This window comes from Culex pipiens, chromosome 2, assembly GCF_016801865.2.
Source record: "Culex pipiens pallens isolate TS chromosome 2, TS_CPP_V2, whole genome shotgun sequence".
NCBI lineage: Eukaryota > Metazoa > Arthropoda > Insecta > Diptera > Culicidae > Culex > Culex pipiens.
The window spans coordinates 222,249,644-222,276,514 of NC_068938.1; the positions used below are offsets into that span (position 1 = coordinate 222,249,644).

At 35.1% G+C, this 26,871-nt stretch overlaps 2 protein-coding genes across 6 annotated transcripts in view; both read right to left on the minus strand.

Moving 5' to 3' along the window:
• LOC120423808 (polyhomeotic-proximal chromatin protein) overlaps positions 1-26,871 on the minus strand; it is a 180,005-nt gene that overhangs the window by 32,611 nt on the left and 120,523 nt on the right. The gene's annotated exons all lie outside the window — the stretch shown is intronic.
• On the minus strand, positions 2,260-4,207 carry LOC120423809 (uncharacterized). Its single transcript, XM_039587729.2, has 3 exons — positions 4,079-4,207; positions 3,187-4,023; positions 2,260-3,132 (listed from the first exon to the last, which is right to left on the minus strand). The coding sequence occupies exons 2-3, from the start codon at positions 3,994-3,996 to the stop codon at positions 2,386-2,388; spliced, it is 1,557 nt and encodes a 518-aa protein (XP_039443663.1). The 5' UTR covers positions 3,997-4,023; positions 4,079-4,207; the 3' UTR covers positions 2,260-2,385.

Here is a 26,871-nt window from a genome sequence, read left to right on the forward strand (position 1 = left end):
CATTAACCATTCCATAAATTGAGTAAGGGCTCAAACCTCACTTGTTTGAAAAAAGGGTGAAGATTGAAAACGATAGACAGTTAAAGAGAATATATTTTATAAAAAAATCAAGAATCAATAGTAAGAGAATGTTGATTTTATTTTAAAGAATAAAAATGAGAAGCTGTATGTAGTAGATATAAAATTAAACAATAGTTAATAAATAGAGATAAAAAACAAGCGTAGATTATAGTAATGATTACTTATAGGATACCGTAAACTGGGGTCAATCGGGACACTTAAGGGTGAATTGGGACAGCAGTTTAACCATGATGTAGCACAATATTTTGATTTTTCTGGTTGGTTTCAGTTAGAACAGACTCAGGCCAACAAAATGTGTACATCCATTTCCAAATTTAAAAGCATTAGGTGCTCTAAAAACTGCTGTCCCTATTCAGACTGTAGTCCCGATTCACCCCAGATTACGGTAGATAAAGAATTATTCAAATAAATAAATTCGCAATAAAATCAAAAGAGAAAAGACTAATGATAAATAGGCTTGATATTACTAGTACATTGAGGAAAAGTATTTTTTAAGGAAAAACACAAAGTTTGTTAAAGCAGTATCAATTGGTAAAAAAGAGTGGAAAAGCTTTGAGAGACAAGAGAATCAAAATCAAATGATGGATATTAAATGGAAGAATCAATGAAGAAGTGAGAATCAGTAGAGCAAAATAAAAATAGGAGATAGGTGGTAGCTGAGAATGAAGAGAAGAGAAACCCCTTTGTGCGATGTTTCAGGTACATCCACAGCAGTTGACTCAACATACTGCGAATCAAAACAATACCGTCTACAATAACAAATTACTTCCCTTTCCCACATTGTTGCGCCCTTTTCTTCTAGCCGTCTCGACTCTGACCCGCGGTGGTCAAAGGTTTACGATCCGTTTCCACAGGCCACCAGCTAGGTCATCATGAAAACCAAGCCAACGTGGAGGTAAGAAAATAGGACACTCGCAAGGAACCAGAGCTATACTGTTCTGATCAAGATAATTCGGATGATCTAACAGAACTACGGATGTAGTTAGTTGCGCTCCTTCCAGGATGTTCCTTACGTGGACGTCAACCGAAGAGCACGCAACAAGGTCAGTGCCATTGCATGTTCTTAGGTATCAATCCTTGGCCTGCCAAACAATATGTCTTTGAAAAATTATCGAAAGATCAACAATACTTATAACTTCCATGTTATTTTTTTCAATTGGCAAACGTATAGTTTTTGATACTTCGTTTCAACTGGAAATGACAAAACTTAATGGTAACTGAACTTAAAATTTCGTTCCTATTTTTTTAAACTTCATCTTCATTTTAAATCAAAGAAAGATTTAAATATAATTGCTGTTATTATTCTTTCAAAGGATTTAGAGAAATGCCAAGGAATTCATAAAAAATGTTTTTGCCAACTTCCCCTTTTTAATTTTGTAATTTTTGATATTGAATTATTTAATCAATGTAAATTCACATGGCCAGTATTTAACTGTTTTATTTTTCAATGAAAATTCAGTTTGATATAATTTGTTTTTTAATTTTGGTTTTATTCGATATTTAAGCATCCGAAAACTAAAAATCCAGATTTATCTATAGTAGGTAATTTTACCATACTCACAAAAAAAGTTCAAGGGCAACATTTGAGAAAAAAAAAATATTATAAATTACTTAAATATTATGAAAATCTGGGTCAAAATCGAATATTCATTAAGATTTTTAATGTCTTAAACAGCCTTTCCATACTCAAATATATTGAAATAGTGGAAAGAACCTTAAAATTTAAAGTAGGTTACTAAAGCAGAATTGAGTGTCAATCGGAAAATTGTAAAAAAATACAAAATTATTCAAGAGTTAAAAAATAATTTTCAAACAAGTATGCTTAGAATTCCCGACTTTTTCCCGATTTTTTGCGGATTTTGGCGAATTCCCGACTTTTTCCCGACTTTTTCGATTTCTCGACTTGAGTGGCCACCCTGAGTAATATAAGAGAGAAGAATAGTTGACCTTGTACCTTCCCACAAAACTGTCCAACTCTAAGCTAAACTTATTTGGAGAAACCGTGGAGATTTTTCCTTATCCTCTTAAAAAAGTGAAGCATCAACATTTTCCGTATTTCAAATCCTTTTCCTTGTCGTTGTTGCGCGGTGGAGATGGGAGCGGCCGCTATAGGATGGCTGAGAATCTGGTGCAGGTGTAATTGGGTTAAGACATCACTTCACATGACGAAATCCAGTCTGCAATCCACTAAAATCAAAATCAGTGAAGCGAAGCGATATAAGGGAATGTAAACGTAAGGTTTTAAGTGAAATTAACTTGGACTTTATTTTTATATTAGCCATAACAAAAGCATAACATTTTATTTTACGTTTCAACAAACTCCTTCCCCGCCTCCCTCATGTACGCCCGGAAGCGGCCCAACTCCTCCCCGGTCAGTTCGGTGTCCCCTTCAATCTCCAGTCGTTGCAGCTCCGCGCAGTACTCCACAATGTTCTGAACCACAGCCTGACTTATCTTACAGTTCCGCAGAACCAAATTCCCCACCGTCTTCCCCATGATGCCCAACTCTTTCACGATTACGTGCAGATTCAACTTCTCCAGCGACGAACATCGCAGCTCCTTCAGCTCGGGAAACATCAGAAACATCATGCTCACCTCCCAGGTGCTCAAGTTGCCATTTCCGTCCAACTCCACATATTTCACGCTCTTGTTGACATGCTCTTGCGCGTCGTAATCGTCGTGGTTCCGCACGGACACAATGTGCAGTCGGAGATATTCGAGCGAGTACAGGCCGGACATGAGCTCGGTAAAGTCGGACCAATCGTCGAATTTGACGTATTCCAGCGTGAGTCTGGTCAGGAACGGTGTGTACTGGAGGAACTTTTTCAGGTTGTCGGCGGACACCTCGCAGTTTCGGAGAACCAACTCCTTCAGGTGCTTGTTTTCGCTCTCCCCGTCACATCCCGTCACCGTAAACGGACCTTTGACCTCCAGGTACTCCAGCATTGGCATCGATTTAGTGGCAGCTTCCAGGACATTTTTATCTACCAAGTTCAGGTGAAGCACAAACCGTTTCAACCGCGGAAGTCCTCGACCCATTTCACGAATAGTCTGAAATCGAGCAGTTAATAATTTCAGTTTTCAGATTAAGATAAGCAAACATACACTGGATCTAATCGCCACGTACAGAATGGTCAGCGCTTCAATAGTTGACTGACCTCGTGCAAACTTGATCAAGTGCATCTCACCACTGCGGGGCGAGTTCTGGAAGTTCCCGAGCGTAACACGCTTCAGCCTAGCTTCATTCAGTCGCGAAATCCTCTCCAGCATCCCTTCAACCGGTTTAAGGTTCAACTCTTCCAGTGTGTCCTGTCTGAAGCTCACGAACTGAATCACCTTCTGCTGATCCTCATATCCCATTTCAACGTCGACCGCAAACTCAAACTTGACCAGCGGCTTCGGGATGATCTGGTCCAAGCATTCCAGAATCTCAACGCTGCCATGTTTCACCGAAAGACGCTTCATTTTACCCAGCTTAAACGCGCTGTAGACGGGCTTCGTCAGCTTGACCCCGTCCAGATTGAGCTCCTCAAGATTCGGCACGAATCGCAGCATATCCAGTGGAAAGTCACAAACGTTCATCGTCACCTCGGTGATATCGCCGGCGATCCTCGGCCACCACGCACCAACATTCACAATGTTCAAGTGCTCAAAAATCACACCGGACGCCGGAATCAACGACTGAGGATTGAAGTTCTTATCCATCGTTTTGATGTCCAGCGGAAATTTAAGCCGAAATCGCGCCCTCAGTTTGAGGCACTCGTCGACGATTTTGCGGAACTCGCTGCACGCTGCACGAACCGTGAGCAGTTCCACGAATGGAAGCTTGAGAAATATTCGCTCCAAAACTTCCGTTGGAAGTCGCAGCTGCTGCTTGGAGGACGACACCCTCATCGTCATCTTTGTTTTGGCCATTTGAGCTGGGTTTAAAGTCGACAGGAGCTGAAACGAATGCAGCGTTTTAACCTTAATCAATTTTCAGCCAACATCTACTTACAATTTTATTTCAAACAGGTTCAAACGTTCAGGTAAGGCATTTATTCACGTTCTTGGTTCATATTCTGTTGTAGACTGCCTGCGAGCAACTGACTACCGGGCGCAATTTTGTTTTGTTTTGGTTTCGTTTCGCTTGTCCTACTGTCAAATTTGATGTTGTGCTGCATGGGACAGAACGGCGCTTATAAGAAATGGGGTGATAGTGAAATTTGTAATTTAATCTTAACATTTACCATTTATGACGATTATTGGCCTGGTCTCAGTTAGATAGTTACATAAAAAATGTACTGCAAAAGTTTTTACAATTGAATCCAGAATTTTTGACATTGGTATTCAAACAATCTGTGTTATCACTAATATTGTTGGGCAAAAAAACACAAGTTTGTGAAACTTTGGTTTATAATAAACAAGTCTTACCTGACAAACTTCGTTTTGCCTTTTTTTTGTCTGTTGACGTTTTTTGTTTTTTTGCTTATTCAGCCTCCTGTGATTAAAAATTGAGTTTACGTAACTTTTTACATTCAATTTGCCTATGCTCCGGAATCGGTTCCAGAGTGGCCAAAGTGTCAATTAGTTAGCGTAAGAACCTTCCTTGGGCTTATACGAACCCAACGCAACAAAAAGCACCTCGATCCGACGCTCCGTATTGAACTGATTCGCGTTCGAACAAAACCGTCGAAATTTTTTATAATAAATAAAATAAAATTAAGATCAATTATTAGTTTCACATAATTTATGCTGCATAAAATCTCGTTTAATAATATTTTTAGGTGATTCCAATCCAAAGTTGTGCTTTTGCGGAATTTGCATAATCCATGAAATTTTCCCTAAGTTGTTAATGCCACGAAATTCGAAAAAATCTATTGAGAGATTCCATAAACATTGATTTTGTTCACTTTTTTTGTAACAGAACTATTTTTTAAAGAAATAATTTTAAAAGATATTTTCCATGATAAAAAATAAAAAAATATTTGAAAAGCCATAGTCTCAACATTTGAGTGAAAAAAGTGTTTTAAAATGCATTTTACTCTAGTTCACTTGTTTTGCAATCAAAACAAAAATGTAAAAATTTACGAAAACATTTTTTTTTGCGAAGAAAAACTTATTGTGATCTAAACATCGAAACGTTTAAAAAAAATCAAAATATTTTCAAATCAAACGGTGGGGAATGCATTTTTAACTGATTTCAGCAGATTGCACTTAAATTTCCAATTTTTGAAAAAAATATTTGTTTTGCCCCCTGATTGTTCGGGCCAACTTTGAGGGGAGGGGGGGGACATAAAGAACATAATTTCTTTATTGCACAAAATTCCAAAAAGCATGCTAAAGAACTTTATTCAAAATAAAAAAACAAAAGCAGATTTAGCATAGGAGCAACTTTCTTCAAAATCGGCCGATTTCGACCGTTTTTATTTTTTGTTTCTCTATAGCTCAAAAGTTGTGGGTTTTTGTCCCCTAAATTATATAAAAAAATCTCGAAAATCAAAAAATAATTATTTTGGGAAATTGAGTTTTTGTGAAAAAAATGTTGATTAAAAAATCTGCAATTTTTTTTCCGTATACCTATTTTTTCTAAATAGTCCTCAACAAAACCTACAACTTTGCGGAAGACACCAAATTGATCAGAAAATTCAATCAAAAGTTACAGCTGTTTGAATATATACGTACCATTTTTGTATGGACAGCTGCCAAAATTATATGGAGACTTGTATGGGTGAATCAATGACACAAAATAGCTTCTTTGGTCATAAGGAAGGCCCCCACAAAGTTTGAGCCAAATCAAAAAATACAAATAAAATCCATTTCGGTTTTGGTAGAGAATTGCTCATAGGCATTTTTAAAACTCTGCGATGAACGTTATATTCATATCATAAGGCGAGGAATATTTGAAAAAGCATTCAATTGTTATGAATAAATTTATTTTTTCTATTTGGTATAAGATCCATGTTAAAATTTAATAGAATAGAACGTTTTAGAATTTTCTGAAATTATCAATAACAAGTTTAAAAAAATTAACTGACACTTTTTTTAAAGTATTTATCTGAATCACTCATAAACACATAAAATTTATTTATATTTTTTTTTGAAATGTTATTTATATTACTGATTGTACTTTTATTAATCACTCTAGTTATGACGTTTGGAATTTTTGTTCCACGTTTTTTGATTTCTTTTATTGGAAATAGTGAAATTGAACAATTTATATTTGCATTATATCGGAAATGAGCAACTCTCTACGAAATTGGTTTTTTTTATTAATTTAATTTTTGTATTTTTTAATCCTACTAAAACTTTTTTGGTGCTCTTGATATGCCCAAAGAAGCCATTGTGCATCATTAGTATGTGCATATAATTTTCCATATAAATTTGGCAGCTGTCCATGCAAAAAATATATATGGAAATTCAAAAATCTCTAACTTTTGAAATATTTTATGATCGATTTGGCATCTTCGGCAAAGTTGTAGATATGGATAAGACTACACTGAAAAAAAAGGTACACGGTAATTTTTTTTTTGGTGATTTTTAATTTCACTTTTTGTCACTAAAACTTGATTTGCAAAAAAACACTATTTTTTTCTGATATGTTTTAGAATACATCAAATGCCAACTTTTCAGAAATTTCCAGAACGGGCAAAAAATCTTTGACCAAGTTATGAATTTTTGAAAAATACTGATTTTTTTTCAAAAAATCGAAATATTGGTCGCAAATTTTCAACTTTAATTTTCGATGTAAAATTGAATTTGCAATCAAAAAGTACTTTACTGAAATTTTGATAAAGAGCACCGTTTTTAAGTTATCGCCATTTTTAGGTAACTTTTTTGAAAATAGTCGCAGTTTTTCATTTTTTTTAAGTTAGAGCCTATTTTTGCACACTTATGAAAAAAATATTTATGAAAATCTGAGAAAACTCTCTATATTTTGCGTTTTTCAACTTTGTTGATACGACACTTTGTTGCTGAGATATTGCCATGCAAAGATTTAAAAACAGGAAAATTGATGTTTTCTATTCTCACTCAAACAACCCACCATTTTCTTATTATCTCAGCAACTAATTCTCCGATTTTCAATGTTAAAATATGAAACATTCGTGAAATTTTCTGATCTTTTCTAAAACAATATTTTCAATTTGACAATGATCAAAAATAAAAATGAGCAATCTACTTAATCTAGGTTGAATTCTTGAAAAGTTGGTTTGGTGGGGAAATTGAAACAGAGTGACTCATATATTTTAAAACAAATTTAAATGCTCGTATCGATCCCAAAAACCTGATGCGGCTTCTCTAGCTGAAATAAATAGACGCGTAAACAAGAAAGACAACTTTCGTAAAATAAACTATTTTTTTTATAAAATCATAACTCCGCACCATTTTGAAACGATTTAGCTCTTTTGGACGTACATGAAAGATGATAAGTAGGAGTTTTCAGTTCCAAAAATCTAGCCCAGCAAAATTTATTCAAAAGATTCCTTATGAAATTTTAGGAAAAATACTGACATTTGGGAGAAGTTTATTATTATTCCGAGATATGATTTATTTTGAAAATAAAATTTGAGTCGCGCTGTGCGCAAAAACGTGAAAGTTGAAAAAAAAGAACAAAAACAAACTCATTGCTTAACTTTTAAATTGATTGCAGTTTTCGCGAAGAGACAAATTTTTTCGTTTTTGTCATGAACTCACAAAACATTGAGAGATATTAAGTCTAGTTTAGCATTCAGGGATCCATTTACTCCATCAGAGTTAATTTGTCAGCTTCTATCGAACAGCAAACTGCAATTCCCTGATCAGTCCTAATTTCAAAATAATTAGATTTTTGTTTCACTGCTCTCAAAGAGCTACTATTTCCCCAAAAAAAACGAAGAACCATTGCATTTCACTCTTCCACTATACACAGTTCAATTTAGCCCTCCTAATAGGAAAGCTCCCCAGTCCCACTCTCAGTAGGCCCTGACGGGAGCGCCACATCGTTTGCCGAAGCCCCGATCGACGGTCCATCCTTCATCCGCCAAACACTCGACTCGACGCTTGCTTGGATGCTTCGCGCGGCAGCCCACCACCAATCGAATTGAGTCAAAAGTTTTCACATGTGCCAAAACTAAAAATTGTAATTTCATTTCACGCTCTTTCAGTTTTTTTTTATTTCCGTTATTTCCCTCTTTTCATAACGCCTTTCCTCCCCCTCTCCCCACCTCAACTCTTGAAGGAGCAAAATTAATTTCCCAATTCGATCATTTTAGCTTTAGTTTTTAATTTATTAAAATCGCGCGCACTCGTGCACTTGTGAGAGTGCTCTCCGCCAGCAGCGCTGCAGCGCAGTTTGTGCACCATACAAGTAAGAATTGAGTTTGCTAAAAAATAATGAACAGCGCGAGCAAAAAAAAAAAGAAAACCGTTAAAAATCGCGGATAGAACGGCCAAATTTGGTGTCCACTCTCCAGAGTGACTTTTTTCCATCGGGGGCAAGTGGTGTAGGGTAGGTGAATGGGGGGGGGGGACCTCGCTGGACCAAGGGAGAAAGGGCACTAGGAAAAATCGTGTTCACTCGTTCTGTCCTGCACACACACACACACTTAGGTACACATACACAGAAGCTCATACCCATGTGATTTGAGCGCGAGAGATGAATGCATAGCCTACTAAGAGGGGGTGGAGGTGACATGGAGGCAAACACAAACTTAACTCTTCGCGCTCGCGATGACCATTTCTCCCCCTCTTCAGCGATTTCTGGCCGGTCAAAATTGCATAGAGTCACACACGCGAACGAATCGCGCGAGCAGAAAAAAAAAACAGCTGAAAGAAAAAGGAAAAAGTTGAATGATTTTACCCCGTAAATAAAAACACAGAGTATCCTTTTTTCGTCCTGTCTCGCTCTCGCGCCCGAATCTCGTCCCGATTCCGCGGGGAAAATTGCACTTCCAGGCAGCAGCAGCAGCAGCAACATCAGAAAATGGAAACGTCCTCCAAACAAAAAACGACGAAAAACTTAAAAAATAAAAAATCCGCGCGCGTTGTTGATATATTTTGCCCCGTTTGTTATGTATATTTTTTCCGTGTGTGTGCCTGCCGTCCAGTCCGCTTGCTGCGCGACTACGACGATGGTGACCACGACGAATAACTCTAGCGATGGAGGATTTTTTTTTTTGTTGCAATTTCTCTGCGTGCATGTTCTTTTTGTTGAGGAGTGCGCCCCACCGCACCCTTCCCTTTTTCGATTTTTTTTATCGTCGTCGCAGGGTGGGTCAGCTATTTTTTTCCGCTCTTAATCGCGAAGGGGGAAGCCAACCCGTAGATATTTTCCTCTGCGATTTTTTTTCGGGAATTTCTTTTTTTTTGCAATTAAAAAAGTACATTTTGGGGGCTGCCTGGTCGAGGCGATTGCTTTCAACTTTATGTGTGCAAGTGTGTGTGTGTGCGTATGTGTTGTTGCATAAGCCAACCCAAAAAGAGGCGCGCGTATTTTGCGAACGAAACTAAACTCCCCAACCAGGATAAAGTGTGTGTGTGCGAGTTTGGTCAAGGCACGAGAAAAGTATCCTATATCAGGTTAGCTGCAGCTTTTTTTTCTGTTGTTTTCTAAAAAATAACAAACTGCTCTGGTTGCGAGATTTGGTTGCGCCGAGACTCGCCCTTAGTGGCGCTGGAATATGTTTGCACTACGCTGGTTTTAGTGGCGAGAAACTAGAATACATAACGACTTGGCAATAACTGGGTGTAATTTGAGGCGTAGTTTAAATGATAACGACAAACTATTAGCAACATAAACTACCAGGATTTGTTGTTTTCGTGGACATAAAACAAACGAAACAGATGATTTTTAGATCTCTTGCCTTTGAAAATGTTTCAATTTAAATCTTTACCTGGGAAGTTATTTCAGGTAAAATAACGTCGAAACAGAAATAATAAATTGAAACATCACATTTTCAGACCGTCCAATTTTTTTTTATTTCAATAAAAAAAATCATTTTGAAGTTTTTATACCGTATAAAAAAATAGAAATCTCGGAAAATTTAAAAAAAAATCTAAATGAAACTTATGGCAGGTTGTTAATAAAACAATTTTCTGATCGATTTGATTTCTTCGGAAAAGTTGTAGGTATTGCTTGATACATTTCTGAAAACAGTTACTTTATTTTTGGAAATGTTTAATATGACAAATATGCACAAGTTGGTCAAAATCAATATCTCAGTTTAAAAAAAAAACATTTATTCCAAAAAACTTTGAAACAGGTCGATATTTTTTAATTTAATATATTTGTGTATGCAAAAACAAATTTGCAATCGAAAACTACTTTATCAAAAAAAAACTGTACTGTTTTCAAGTCAAAGCCACCTAAAATTGCGATAAAAGTCATGACCAAGCTTGACTTCTCTGAAAATACATTACAAAAAGATCAGACTGCATTGAAGATTGGACCAATGGTTGCTGAGTTCAAAAATCAAAAAAAAAATCAAACAGGAAAAATTAAATTTTCTCTACATCACTAAATATGCGTAAAGAAAAGATGAAAAAGTTTCTCCTGATTTTTTTTTTCAAAACTTTCAAATCATTCTCAGCATTTAAAAAGGCCTTATTTTCGACCATATCAAATGATTTGAAAATCATGAAAAAAAAAATTATTCGAATGATTGGGAAAATTTACAATTATTTCATTGTTTTGACATTGAAAACGTTTGCTTAAATTTAAAAGAGAATAGTATGGACGGACAAAAGTTACTTCTTTGGTCTTAGGAAAAGCATCCACACATTTGCATCCAATTAAAAAAAAATCGTGGTCCGAAATCTAAGAAATTGCTCAGGGATGCTTTTCTTTCAAAAAGTGTTATAAATTGCAAAATACTGAATATTATTCAACCAACCTGCCTTTAAATGTAACTTAAAACAGTGCTCTTTAAAAAATGTGTTTAATAATAATCGGTTGCAAATTAAATTTTGCATCTGAAAATGTTTTTTTTTAAGATTTGTATGGAAATATCTAAGATTTTTTTTCCAAAATTCCGTTTTTTACAACAATTCATTTCACCGGTACTGAACTGCCCATGATCGCATAAATGTCCCATATGCATTTTCTTCGTTTTTGAGTTAATGATGCAGTTTGGCTCAAAATCGTGTGCTCTTTCAGAAAAGCCTATAACATCCAGTACTTTGTTCTAGAAATCAGGAGGAAATCCAGTTTTTTCACGAAAACTTAACACGTAGCCTTATGTGTGGGACAAACTTCAAATGCGTTTTTCTCAGCTTGCTGTTTTTGCATATGGGAAATTTATGCGAACATGGGCAGTGAAGCTTTTGAAAAGTGGAAATTAAAATGATCTTTTGCCTTCCTCAACTGAGGTGAGGCTATAATCCTGCTCGGAAAATGAACTTCTTTCAGAAACGTCGTAGACCCACCTTCATGTGTACCTATCGACTAAACTGAACAAATGTCTGTGTGTATGTGTGTGACCCGAATTCTTACTCAGTTTTCTCAGCACTGGCAGAACCGATTTAGGTCAAACTGGTCGCATTAGACTCGGTTTAGGGTCCCATACCTCGCTATTGAATTGTTTGAAGTTCAAAGTAGTTAAGTAGTTCAAAAGATATTCAAAAAAATGTGTTTTCGCAAATATCCGGATCTCACTTAAATGTATGTAAACTATGTCCGGATCTATCAACCGACCCATCGTTGGTTAGGTAATTGAAAGACCTTTCCAATTTGTCCAAAACATTGATGATCTGGCAACCCTGTCTCAAGTTATGACCACTTCAGTGATATTTGTGTACTTTTTTATTCCGGATCTAAAAAAATAGATGAAATTTGTGTTCAAATGTGTGTGTCCCATCATGTCACCCACTGTTTGTAAAGAGTGAGGAAGGCACCAACCACATAGGTGGATTAAGTTAGTTTTTTATGTATTTACAACTTTCAGTTTTTTTTTTGCAAAAGTTCTTATCATCTTTAACCTACAACCTTGCTAAAGAAACCAAATCGATCAGAAGATTTCTTCTAATGACACAGATTTTCTCCCAGCTCGCAAAATAGTAAAAAGCATTGTAGGGGAGATGGGGGTAAGACGGCCACCGTAAGGGAGAAGTCACATAAAATTAACAGTACAGATTATTTTGATCTCAAATCAGGTACATATTGTTCTACTAACAGTCCATTATAGAAATGACATAAATTAGTTGGTAAAAAAACCAATTTTCAATACTTTTCAACAATTTAAAAAAAAATTGAAATCGTATATATCTGGAGTTTTTTTGAAAAGGTCCAATAAACCAAATTTCCAATTTTTGCTTTTTGGGTATTTTTGTAACCGCCTTGGGTCAGGGGTATTAAAAAACACCCAAAATGCAAAAATTGAAAATTTGTTTTATTGGACCTTTACAAAAAAACTCCAGATATATATATGAAATACGCGGGGTAAGACGGCCACCCATGTGGGGTAAGACGGTCAGTGCTATAAATTAACTTGATAACTTTGCTAAATTCACCCAAATATCTACATGATTGGTTGAACAGACTTCTCTGAATATCATAACTATTTTGGTTGAAAAAAGCAAGTTTCAAATGTGAAGAAAAATGGTGTTCAACAAATTTTATATTTTGGATTTGTAGAAATCATATTATTGCAACCACATTTCATGAAAAACTTTGAATTTTTACACGAACATATACCCAATTTAATGCAAATTAACTGGTTTGTGAAATCAAAATTATGTAAACAATATTAAATTAGCGACTTTTATTAAAAGTTTGAAAGGATTTCATACTATTCAATGAATTTTGCTATATCACAGTAAGGAATATTGCATGCATGAGGAATAGTATTGCTAAACATTTTAGTAATATTCATTAGTATACTTACTTGGGGTGGCCGTCTTACCCCCAGCTCCCCTGAAAGCATTTTTTTGCCTTCCTCACCTTACTGAGGAAAGGCTATAAAATCACTCGGAAATTAAACTTCTTAATTTGACGTCCTAGACCCACCTTCATGTATACCTATCGACTCAGAATCAAATTCTGAGCAAATGTCTGTGTGTGTGGTGGGATGTTGATCAAAAAATTGTCACTCGATTATCTCGACATTGGCTGAACCGATTTTGTCCGTTTTGGCCTCATTCGATCCGTCTTGGGGTCCCATAAGTCGCTATTAAAAAATATGCAGTTTAGTTAAGTGCTTCAAAAGTTATACTAAAAAAACGATTTTAACAAAAGTCCGGAAGATTGTAAAAAGGGTGGTTTTTGTAAGAAAACCCGTCATGCTACACATTTTCAGAAAGGTATTTAAAAGACCTTTCCAATGCGTCTATTGAAGATCTGACAAATCTATCAAAAGTTATAAGCACCTAAGTGTTATTTATACGCTTTTTGGAGGCCGGATCTCAGATACGTTGATGAAAACATTGTCCGGATCTCTCATGCGACCTATCGTTGGATAGGTATTCAAAAGAGCTTTCCAACGCGTCCAATAAATAAATAATAATAAATAAATAATGAAGATCTGACAACCCTATAAAGTGTTATTTACGCACTTTTTGCATCTTTAATAGCACCCTTTAAATGTGAGGAAGGCGCCAACCACCTAAGGGTGGATTAAGTATCGTTTTTTTTTTCTTTGAAAGATTGGTTCTTGTTGCATGCTAAAATTTATTCTGAGGCTATAATTTCCATCGTAATCAATTCTACAAAACCTCCTGAATTGCCTAAGCCTCCCTCGCAATTTCTTTCCCATTGCTGAAAATGCCATTCCGGGAACACCTACACACCAGAAATCCTCCGGAATGTGGACATTCATATTTGAATAAATTTTTCTATCACAGGACGACGCGACCATTTTTCGGGACACACACCGATCCAAGTGACCAACGCGTAAACATTCCCTAGTTGGCGGCATTGGTTTTATTTTCTTCATTTTCTTCGCAAAAAAAAAAAACACGTCTCTCTCTCCACTTGCTGTGCGAGCTTATTTCGTAACGATATTTTCCCCTGCCCAACCCCCAACAGCGAAGAGGGTGGCCTGCTTCGATCTGCGAATATATGCATGCATGCATACATTTTCCAATCTACCACCACCCCCCTGGAAAAAAAAGTGGAACAGTGGGGTGTCCTGCCACGGGTGGGGAAAGGTGGTCAAGTAGTAGCAAATGGCATCATCGTCGTCGTCGTCGTCTCTGGGTGCCCTTTTCGAACGGTGGCAAAAAAAAGCAGCAGCAGCATGGAAAGGGTATTTTGGCCAGCAGATCGTAGCAACCGACCGGCCTCGGAGTCGTCCTGGTCAAAGCAATCGTCGTCCAGTCGATTCCGAGTTTTTTTTTTTTTTGATTTTTTTTCCCGCTCGCCTACTGCATTTTTTCCCTGATGCCACTTGGACGGTGCCGATTTTGGACCAAACTCGCGCGGAGGGCTTGGGGCAACATTTGGAGCGTAATGTGAACGCTTGAGAGTGTCCTCGCAGCAGTGTGTGGAGGCCGTAAGTATGATGGGTAGCTTAATTTTTTTTGCTGCTCGTCCTCCAGGGTGGCTTTCCGGGTGGACAAGAAGGAATGTCCTTCGTGGGGGTGGAGAAAAAAAAGCACATCGCGAAAAGCGAACTGGCCACCGCCTACTACTACTACGCGAGTGGGTGGGAGTAGGGATGAGAATAAATACAGTTTGATTTAGCTGAAATGAGATAGAGCGAGAGTAGTGGTAGTAGTTGGCGTACTTGGCGTGGTCATGGCTTGCTATTTTTTCGAGAAAATTTACGTACATTCGAGATATTTTTGCGCGCGATTTTTTTTTCCTTTCGTTCGTCCACTTGGTCGTCTGACTGTCCTCGCGCGCGCGTTGGCACCGCACCGTTTGCTGAGGGGGTCCAAAAATGTACGACACATAGATTAATCTTCCGCAGGGTGGCGCGCGATGGTGCGCACATCTGGGAATATAAAGCGGCCAACTTTGGACACAAACCACCCCCACCCAGCCGTGAGGGAGTTTGGGGAGGGCTCCCATAGAGTTATGAAAGCGCAAATATCGTAGGTTTTTATTCCCGTAGATATCGCACGAACCAAATTCTGGAAATTGATGATTTTTTTTTCGAGTTACGTTTCGCTGGTTGGTCCACTCGTCTATATTTTCGCTTCCACTTGCAATAGACTCGCGTTTTGTGGAGCTTTTCCCTGGCCAGGGAGGGTGAGAGCCCCGGGAAAGGCGAGTCCACTTGTCCATGTAGGATTTGATTTTAATTACTAAACATACATAAGGATTCGCCTGCAGTTTTTATATGACGCGATATTCGTATTTTTTTCCATTTCTCATCAGTGCAAGTTGCGCCCCGTGGACCACGTGGGGGGAGGGGATGCTGGTGGTCAGCAGCAGCCCAGAAGAAGTATTTTGCCACAATACATATTTAATGAAATCCGCAGCGAGAGAGTTAGCAGAAAAAAAGTGGTTGGTAAGCGCCTCGATCGATAGACGACTATGACTATTGTGTGCTGGTTTCTAGCTGGGGAGGCCCAACGATGCTGGTTGGTTTAGGTTTGCAATTTTGCTAAGCTGCTTTTCGGGTGCGACCAATAGGGTTTTTGTCATTTAAGCAAAACAGCAAAATATGACAAAGAGAGTGAACGTCGATTTTGATACATTTGCTAATTTGCAATATTTATTATTGCATCTAAAATGATGCTGTTCACTCAAGGCTTTTAAACATTTTGGGGCACAGATTTAACTTTTAAAACATATATTTCCAAGAATTCGTTGATATTAAACTGCGTTGAACTTTGGACTGCAGCCTAACTGTAATTTAGTCTGATTGTCTATTTGTACTGTCATTAGATTTCGATTTAGAAGTAGATTTTTTTAATAACTGCCAGCTCCACCGTCTAAATGAACTGAAAACGAAACAAACCACTTATAAATGGACTGAACGATGATTTATTTTAAATTAAAATGTGCAAAACGAAATCATTTTAATTTTGTTCAAAAAAACATGAAACTAAAACTAATTTAAATCAATCGTTAAGCTATTTAATGAAAATTTGATGAAAGCTTACAGGAAATTTCAGCATGTAAAATTTAAAAAACAAAAGTTTTAAATTATATTTTTGTAACGTTATACAGAAACAGCATTAAAAAAAAAACAATTAAAATGTCTATTGATAGCAGTGTGTTCAATACATGTGTTGCTCATCTGTAACTGTAAAATTCCTAATTTGGTCGTTAAATACGACCCCAAAATACTCCAAATTGATCATGGAATTTGTAATCCAAAATGGCAGCCAATATGGCATATCGAAATATAGAGAAATGCATATGAACTCGAATCTGTTGTAAATAAAATATAAATCAGAAACTAGATTTTGTTTTAATTAACGGCTTGCCGAAGTTTCTTTAAACAGTTCAATAATGTTTAATTATATGATTTCAAGCATATTTCAACACACATCAATTTAAATATGACAACAAAATCAATTTTATAAATTTGAACTCAAAACTCAACACAACCAACTTTTTTGAAATAATTAGCTAAAATTTCGATTATCGATTATCGGAAGGTTTGGTCTTTGCATAATCAAATCCCGAGCAAACCATTTTTCTTTTTTTTTTATTTTCTAGCTCTTCATCAAATTTGAGCTCTGCGACCCCATTATAATCAAAATTGAATAGTTTTTGTCAGTTTATGTTTGTTTTCGGTAGTATTTGGCCTATTCTGCCATCTTCTATCATTACACTTTGCTTATCGAATTCTTTCATGTTTTTACAGTCACTTTTTAATTTTTTTGCTTGCTTTTCACATTTTGTGCTATAAAATGGCACCATCATCATTTATATTGTAGAAAAATGCGTAGAGGCGTAGTCTGGAATTCTAGAAAAATTACTGTATATTTCCTTTTACTTAAAATATAGAAAATGTTAGTAAAAAAAACAGCCAAAGTTGACCCCTAAAAAAAAGACATTTTCAAAAACATTGGCAAAGTCACATAAAACAATTAAAACTTCTAACCCATACATTTTTTTAAAATTTTAAGAGTTCTTCTTTCCAATGCTTTTTAAAGATCAAAAATTTGTTGAAAATTGATTTTTGGCGATTTTTTTTTAAATCGGAGCCCGTCTAAAGGAGGGGTTGGGTTGTAAATACAAAATACATTTTTTCAATATTTTGCCATTTTGGCCGCGTTCTTGGATTTTAAAATTCTTAATCACTTTAGCGTTTATTTATTTATTTACCTTAGCTCGACAATAAAAAAACAACAGAAAAAATTCTTTGTTGCAATGGAAATTCAATGTTTGCCAAAATCCTCAATATTTATGTGGCTCTGAATTTGTGAATTTCTTTTACCAACTTTTTTTTCTAAGATTTCATATTTAAAGTTGTTCAAAGATATAGCTGACTAAAAGTAAACATGTCATTGCTAATTTTTTGTGAATTTTCATATTGATTGAAAAATGAGAAATTCTTAAATATGTTTGTTTTATTTTATAAAATGAGCTTTACTTATTTTTTTAATGAGCTGCACTTATTTTTTTCAAAATTATCTGTAACAATATTTTTAAAAGAGACATCTTGAGAGTTATCAGATTCTTTCAAACATGAGCATATCTTTAAAATATTTTATTGTTATTGTTTTCATTTTGTGCTCTCGTTTTCTTTATTCAAGGTCAAACATTTAAACGCGTTTTTCTCGGAACGTCGAAATGGCGAGTGCGAAAAGATAGCTCGACGACGTCGATATATTTCCTTTTTTTGTAATGTAACAATATTTGTGTGAGTTTTTCTTTGTTTCAATCATCATAAAATATCTTATTTGTTTTTCAACAAAAAAAATGAAAGGTTGATTTCTATTACGTTTTGCTAAATTCGGAAATAAATATTAAACAAGAGTAGTAATTATTTAAGTTTACATAAAAGTTATGAACATATTGAAAAAAAACTTTAAGAATTAGAATTTTGTTAACGAAAAAAAATGTGTTGTGTAAAATGTACACTTTCAGTATACATTATATCCGATATTATGATTTTTATACATTGATACCAATTAGATGAAAATTGAACAAGGGAATGAAGATCTTAAGAATTAGCAGGGGGGTGTGAGAGGGGGAGGGGGGAGGGGAATAGATCGACAAAGATTGAGAATCAGTAATCTAGACAAAATGACACTTTAATCACATATATGTATTTGCAATAACAAAGATTCGCGACATTTACAAATTTCAAACGGTCTGTTCATCATTATTTTTGTTGACAGCTTCTTAAATATTAGTGTTAAATATTGATCGCAATAAGCTATTTCAAAAATTAAATATGTTAGTTTATTCTTTTGCATAAAGATTTGAACCAGACTTTGTCATATAAAGTATATCTCTCTTCCATAAAAATAGTAGTAAATGCCTGAAAACGTAATTCATTGATGTTAAATGTTATTATTTCGATTCTATCATTGAAAAAAATATGGTAAAGCAACTTTAATAAAGCTTTAGGAAATTTATTAATAATATGAATATATATATATACAGCAATTCCCCACGAAAACAGCATGGAAAAAAACAAAAGTGCTCGGATCGGGCTCAAAATTTTTCTGGGGGTTCCCTGGCCGAAATAATTAGACCCGTATTTTTTGTTTGCCCATTAGGGTGACCTACGCCGTGTTAGGGTGGTCTGAAAAATGGCCATTTTCGTCGATTTTCGCCAAAAACCACTTTTTTCGAAAAATCATAACTCCTCGCCATTTTAACCGATTTCAATTGTCTTATACGCAAATGAAAGGTGATAAGTTGGCCTTTCAAAGAAAAATAATAAGAAGTTTCAAAAATCTAGCCTAACATATGAAAAGGGCGTATGAAACTTTAAAATGCCGTTTTGACAGTGTCTGGACCAAAGAGCCTATGTCTGGAAATATTTCTATCGGATTCTCCGGACATTTTTACATAACATACTAAAAAATGGGAGGAGTTCATTAACAGGATTCCGAGATATGATTTTTTGAAAATAAAATCCGTGTTTTTTGACGCGCCGCGCGCAAAAACCGGAGAGTGACGAAATTGGCAAAAAATCAACTTTTTTCACTAAAACTGCGATAACTTTAAAATTTCAGCGATGACCTATAGATGTCTGGGTACCAAAATTTTCGTAATTAAAAGACGCAACTTTTGGTACCCAGACATCTATAGGTCATCGCTGAAATTTTAAAGTTATCGCAGTTTTAGTGAAAAAAGTTGATTTTTTGCCAATTTCGTCATTCTCCGGTTTTTGCGCGCGGTGCGTCAAAAAACACGGATTTTATTTTCAAAAAATCATATCTCGGAATCCTGTTAATGAACTCCTCCCATTTTTTAGTATGTTATGTAAAAATGTCCGGAGAATCCGATAAAAATATTTCCAGACATAGGCTCTTTGGTCCAGACACTGTCAAAACGGCATTTTAAAGTTTCATACGCCCTTTTCATATGTTAGGCTAGATTTTTGAAACTTCTTATTATTTTTCTTTGAAAGGCCAACTTATCACCTTTCATTTGCGTATAAGACAATTGAAATCGGTTAAAATGGCGAGGAGTTATGATTTTTCGAAAAAAGTGGTTTTTGGCGAAAATCGACGAAAATGGCCATTTTTCAGACCACCCTAACACGGCGTAGGTCACCCTAATGGCCAAACAAAAAATACGGGTCTAATTATTTCGGCCAGGGAACCCCCAGAAAAATTTTGAGCCCGATCCGAGCACTTTTGTTTTTTTCCATGCTGTTTTCGTGGGGAATTGCTGTATATATATATATTCATATTATTAATAAATTTCCTAAAGCTTTATTAAAGTTGCTTTACCATATTTTTTTCAATGATAGAATCGAAATTATAACATTTAACATCAATGGATTACGGGTTTTCAGGCATTTACTACTATTTTTATGGAAGAGAGATATACTTTATATGACAAAGTCTGGTTCAAATCTTTATGCAAAAGAATAAACTAACATATTTAATTTTTGAAATAGCTTATTGCGATCAATATTTAACACTAATATTTAAGAAGCTGTCAACAAAAATAATGATGAACAGACCGTTTGATATTTGTAAATGTCGCGAATCTTTGTTATTGCAAATACATATATGTGATTAAAGTGTCATTTTGTCTAGATTACTGATTCTCAATCTTTGTCGATCTATTCCCCCCCTCTCACACCCCCCTGCTAATTCTTAAGATCTTCATTCCCTTGTTCAATTTTCATCTAATTGGTATCAATGTATAAAAATCATAATATCGGATATAATGTATACTGAAAGTGTACATTTTACACAACACATTTTTTTCGTTAACAAAATTCTAATTCTTAAAGTTTTTTTTTCAATATGTTCATAACTTTTATGTAAACTTAAATAATTACTACTCTTGTTTAATATTTATTTCCGAATTTAGCAAAACGTAATAGAAATCAACCTTTCATTTTTTTTGTTGAAAAACAAATAAGATATTTTATGATGATTGAAACAAAGAAAAACTCACAAAAATATTGTTACATTACAAAAAAAAAGGAAATATATCGACGTCGTCGAGCTATCTTTTCGCACTCGCCATTTCGACGTTCCGAGAAAAACGCGTTTAAATGTTTGACCTTGAATAAAGAAAACGAGAGCACAAAATGAAAACAATAACAATAAAATATTTTAAAGATATGCTCATGTTTGGAAGAATCTGATAACTCTCAAGATTTCTCTTTTAAAAATGATGTTACAGCTAATTTTGAAAAAAATAAGTGCAGCTCATTAAAAAAATAAGTAAACCTCATTTTATGAAATAAAACAAACATATTTAAGAATTTCTCATTTTTCAATCAATATGAAAATTCACAAAAAATTAGCAATGACATGTTTACTTTTTGTCAGCTATATCTTTGAACAACTTTAAATATGAAATCTTAGAAAAAAAAGTTGGTTAAAGAAATTCACAAATTCAGAGCCACATAAATATTGAGGATTTTGGCAAACATTGAATTTCCATTGCAACAAAGAATTTTTTTCTGTTGTTTTTTTTATTGTCGAGCTAAGTTTAATAAATATATAAACGCTAAAGTGATTAAGAATTTTAAAATCCAAGATCGCGGCCAAAATGGCAAAATATTGAAAAAATGTATTTTGTATTTACAACCCAACCTCTCCTTTAGACGAGCTCCGATTTAAAAAAAATCGCCAAAAATCAATTTTCAACAAATTTTTGATCTTTAAAAAGCATTGGAAAGAAGAACTCTTGAAATTTTAAAAAATGTATGGGTTAGAAGTTTTAATTGTTTTATGTGACTCTGCCAATGTTTTTGAAAATGTCTTTTTTCTAGGGGTCAACTTTGGCTGTTTTTTTTACTAACATTTTCTATATTTTAAGTAAAACGAAGTATAAGTAATTTTTCTAGAGTTCCAGACTACGCCTCTACGCATTTTTCTACAATATAAATGATGATGGTGCCATTTTATAGCACAAAATGTGAAAAGCAAGCAAAAAAATTAAAAAGTGACTGTAAAAGCATGAAAGAATTCGATAAGCAAAGTGTAATGATAGAAGATGGCAGAATAGGCCAAATACTACCGAAAACAAACATAAACTGACAAAAACTATTCAATTTTGATTATAATGGGGTCGCAGAGCTCAAATTTGATGAAGAGCTAGAAAATAAAAAAAAAGAAAAATGGTTTGCTCGGGATTTGATTATGCAAAGACCAAACCTTCCGATAATCGAACTTCGGAGTCTGGACTGTACAGTAGAGTGAGTTTATGTTGTTGAAATCAGAACAAACTCATTTACCGTCGGTTTTTTAAAGACTTTCTACACAAGTAACACGATCAAAATTCAAAGTGTAGCACTCAACCATTGTCTTAAATTTCAACACCTCTCAAGTCAATCGATCGATTGTCTATCGATTCACCCGGAAACCAACCAACGAAACCGGGTCCATAACCTTCACAACAGTCAAAAGCCAGCCACCGTCCATACATCACCGGAGTAACCAGCAAGTACCAAACCGTCTCCTACGCTAATCCCCACGGAAGGAAGGAACCATCCTCCAACAGCGTTTTCTGTGCAACAGTTTGACATTCAAAGTCCAATTCACGCCGTCGCTGAAAAGCAACCTTGCCACCTCAAAAGACAGAAGAAAGCGAAACCGTTTTCACGGTGGGAAATTGCGATTGTGAACGGAGGGAAAAAATCTGAAGCAATTCATGGCTGATGGTGTTGGAGGAAAACTTTCCACTAGATTTTTTGCTGCTGCTGCCCCGATTTGCACAAAACATCATGTATGCGTTCGCAGTCCAAATGTTTTCTTAAGCCTATGTACTGAACACAAAAGTGCAGAAGCAACAAAAAAAAAAGTGCAGCTCGTCACCCCGAACAAGAGAGAAAAGATTTGAACTCCAGAACAAAACAAAAAAAAAAGCAACAATACCATGGATACCGCAAATCATCTCAGCTCACTCAGCTGTCACACCGGCCTTAGCAGGCCGGGCTGCATGCAGTTCTGCTCTGTCCCGTGGCTTGCTCTCTGTTGTTCAGCCTCCTCCGCCAGGCCGTTGGCGAGCAAGAGAAAGGGCATGTTTCGACAAAACGCGCGCGCACTCTTTTGCACAATGCGATTTTTTCCTTTTTCTTTTGCGTTTTTTCTGCCACGAAATCCCGAGAGTCAGAAAATTTATTTTCTTTTTTTCCGCGAGCGCTCGCACGAAGCCAACTATTTTTCCTCCTAGCATCGGCGGAGAGATGACGAGAGAAAAACGGCCCCCCTCTTTCCCGTTTGCTATGTACTTCGCAGCATCATCATCGTCATCACCATCATCACCGTCAGTTTTTCCTACATGTGCTCACACAACACGTGGAGTACATAGTAGGCACTGCTTCCCCACCGCCCACCACCACACGCGGACCGCCGCTTTTTTTTCGCATCTCAGTTGGCGCGCGACGAGCAGGACAGCCTGCTGCGCGAAAAAAGACTTCAACGCACGAACAACGCGCGAAAGTGCGAATTTTCCAACTGCCGTCGCTAATCAATTGACGGGGGCCGTCTTTTCCCCGCGGAGGAAAATTCGGGCACAATATTTTAACAGTCAGTCAGTCAAATTTCGGCTGCAAATGTGTCTAAACGGTCTTCGTCCTGAAGGTGGATCGACAGGTGAAAGATGCGTGTCTCGAAGGATTAGCTTTTGTGGTGGTGGCGGCGGACATTGACGCGTAGAAAGGCTAGTTGTGATGGGAAGAGTGTCTGTTAGATTCAGATGGGAGTATTTAGGATGTCGTTCTTGGTTGGGATGGTGAAGAACTTGAAATTTATTCTCATTTTTGAATTTGTTTAGATTTTAAGGAGTAAAAGGGTAAATTTTTCATTCAATTACTTTACGCGAGAAAAAATATAGCTTAAGATAGAGCCGTTCATCCTCTTCCGGGAAATATCAACCCTAAAATGAATTATCATGAGCCTTTCGTACTGTACTTGAACTTCTGATGATTTTTCCATATTAAAAAAAATGTGTCATATTTTAGAAAAGGCAAATAATGACGGTGGAAATGATCACCTTGAAGCAGATCATCATTTTTGAACAAAATTGATCGTTACTCTAAAATGCTCGAAAATGCTGCTAATAAAATTTTTGATCCTCCAAAAGCGGTTTCAAGTTTTTTTTTTTTTTTTTATAATCATTGATTAATGATGATGCTCATAAAGGGAAGGAATAGGAAAATCGTTTCCAAAAAAATATCATCCCGTATAGTAAACCATTCAGAGTAGCTTGTTGAAGGAATTATGTCTAAATATTGAAAGCATCGCTACATTTATATCGTTTAACAAGACGTTCAACGAAAAATCATAGCAATGATGAAAGTTATCACGTCAAGATAATAAGCAAAATATTAAAATTATTACTTTGTAGAACTGTTTGAAAATTGATCGAATTAGTTTCTTAAAAACAATAACACAACATCAAATGTTTAAGTTTTTACCAGTGAACGCTCTCTGAACACGCTCCAATCAACATTTTTTTGTGGATTTCCATTTCCTAAAATTCTTAATTTGTAATAAAATTAAAAAAAAGTCTTTATTAAATGAAAAATTCTTTTAAAAGGATAAATGTATTGTAAAAGGTTGACAATTTTATTTACTTTTTTTTTAAATCAAAATGTTTAAGCAATGTGTGACATAAACTAGGAATAAAATGGGATTGGCCTAAGCAAACAAATAGCCGCTTTATTTACAAATCCTATTTATTTTAAAGTTAAAACTAATACCTAATTCGAGCAACAAGCGCTTTGAGGACTTGACTTCTAGAAATATCTAGAAAAGTTATCGTTACCACTCTGTCCATAATTGAAGAATTTTCAATTATGACTAGAACTGTTTTGTATTTCTTTTTCAAACTTAAATGATTCTATCATTTATATTTAAAATATAAAAAAAATGTGAAAAATTTAACTCAACGATAAATAAAAAAAATCTTATTCAAAATATAAACCTTCCAGAACCTTACATTTATTGATTTCAGATTTGCTTTTTTTATAATTATCAATAAAATGATTTTTTCTTGACCAATAAGGCCATTGCAAATTATATTTCAAGTTATTTCACCACTACCCCCCTCCTTAAAATTTTTCTTAAAAATCAAGGGAAAGGAAAAAAATGTCTAAAACTTACATTTTATTGGAATAAAAACTCGTTAAGTCGATTGAAAACTATTAAGAATACATTGCATAATGTTTATTTATGTAATTTTTATCAATTTAAACATTTTAACTTCGTTCGAATGTTAACCATTTTGACCACAGACGAAAAGGTTTCGGAAAATAAATATTTTCAAAAATTCATTGATGTTTTGCAAATTTGTGACAGTAGCTTAACTGTTATGATGAATGAAGTATTTTGCAATACTTTTCGCTAATTTGTTTAAATATCATGCTTATAGTTTGAATTTATGTTTTTTTACCCTGACCAGAACCGTATTTTAAACAGAATTTGTACCAGCCTAAAATAGATTGAATGATTTACCTTTCAGTGCTCAATATTTTCGAACTATTTTGTTTTGCCTTGTTCAGGAGGTCATTTTGAGCAACTTTTGCTCTACGAAAAGTTTACTTGTTTTTGAATTTTTAAATTAAATTCAAGCATGTTTTTTTTTGCTTCAAATAAATTTATTCTTGTTTAATGGTTTTTTGACTGTGAGTTTATCATATTTTTTTTTATAAACATGAGCAGGTTTTTGGAAAATTTTACGAGGATAGTTAGATATTTAGAACTTACTCAAAGAATTCAACAGACATTATAAATAATTTGTTATTTTTTTAGCAATATTAGAGAGTTATCCATTCTTTTAAACATAAGCAGTTAAAAAGTGATTAGAAGATTAAAATAACTACATTTTATATCCGTTCAAACAAGACCGAAGCATTTATTTTTTTTCAAAATTAAAATTGAGACCAAAAATAAATCGTAAAATTACGAGTATAGAACCCAAAAAAAAAAATATATATATATATAAGCCTAAACTTATAGCTTAAGTACCCAAAACCCAAAATTTATGAAATGATTTTAAAGTTTTTACTTGATTAAAAATGCATTAATAAATATTACATAATAAACAGTTTGATAGTAGTTTGATTTTACATAACAAAATCAGTAAGAATTAAAATTTTTGCAAATAAGATTTTTTTTAAATCTACTGACTTTTTGGAGAATATTTGAAGGAATGGGATGAGGAGGGGGGATTTTAAATTAAATTAGTAATGTCATTAAAAAATTAAATAAATTTCACATAAATTGGTACTTTTTTTAGACTAGCTATTTCAAATTCAGATTTTTTATTCAAATTATCTTTAATAAAAAATAACAATTTTGTTTCGTCTCAATAACTTGTTTGAGTAAGAACATTTGTTTAATTTAATCAAATAAAATCATTTAAAAAAACTAACTTAATCCACTTATGTGGTTGGAGCCTTCCTCACTTATTACCAACAATTGCTGATATGATGGAATTGTACAAAAATTTCATCTATTTTTAAGATCCAGAATAAAAAAGTACATAAATATCACTTAAGTGGCCACACCTCAAGACAGGGTTGCCAGATCATCAATGTTTTAAACTTGTTGGAAAGGTCTTTTGATAACCTAACCAACGATGGGTTGAATGGTGGATCCGGACATAGTTTACATACATTTAAGTGAGACCCGGCTTCAAAAAAGTTCATAAATGTCACTTAAGTGGCCATACCTCGAGACAGGGTTGCCAGATCTTCAATGTTTTGTACTCGTTGGAAAGGTCTTTTGATAACCTAACCAACAATGGGTCGGATGGTGGATCCGGACATGGTTTACATACATTTAAGTGAGATCCGGCTTCAAAAAAGTACATAAATGTCACTTAAGTGGCCATATCTCGAGACAGGGTTGCCAGATCTTCAATGTTTTGGACTCGTTGGAAAGGTATTTTGATAATCTAACCAACAATGGGTCGGATGGTGGATCCGGACATGTTTTACATACATTTAAGTGAGATCCGGCTTCAAAAAAGTACATAATTGTCACTTAAGTGGCCATATCTCGAGACAGGGTTGCCAGATCTCACTTAAATGTATGAAAACTATGTCCGGATCCACCATCCGACCTATCGTTGGTTAGGTTATCAAAAGACCTAACCAACGATAGGTCGGATGGTGGATCCGGACATAGTTTTCATACATTTAAGTGAGATCCGGCTTTCAAAAAGTACATAAATATCACTTAAGTGGCCATCCCGGTACGAGAATCGAACTCACGACCTCTGGAATGGAAATCCAGCACGCCGTTAGTCGAAACTCATCCCCTACCGGTCAGTATTCCCAG

Bases quoted from the DNA above. Each gene is read 5' to 3' on its own strand.
- LOC120423809 (XM_039587729.2), bottom strand. From the start codon at position 3,996: ATGGCCAAAACAAAGATGACGATGAGGGTGTCGTCCTCCAAGCAGCAG. The intron at 3,133-3,186 runs GTATGTTTGCTT...GCTCGATTTCAG, and splicing joins ACGTGGCGATTAGATCCAGT to ACTATTCGTGAAATGGGTCG.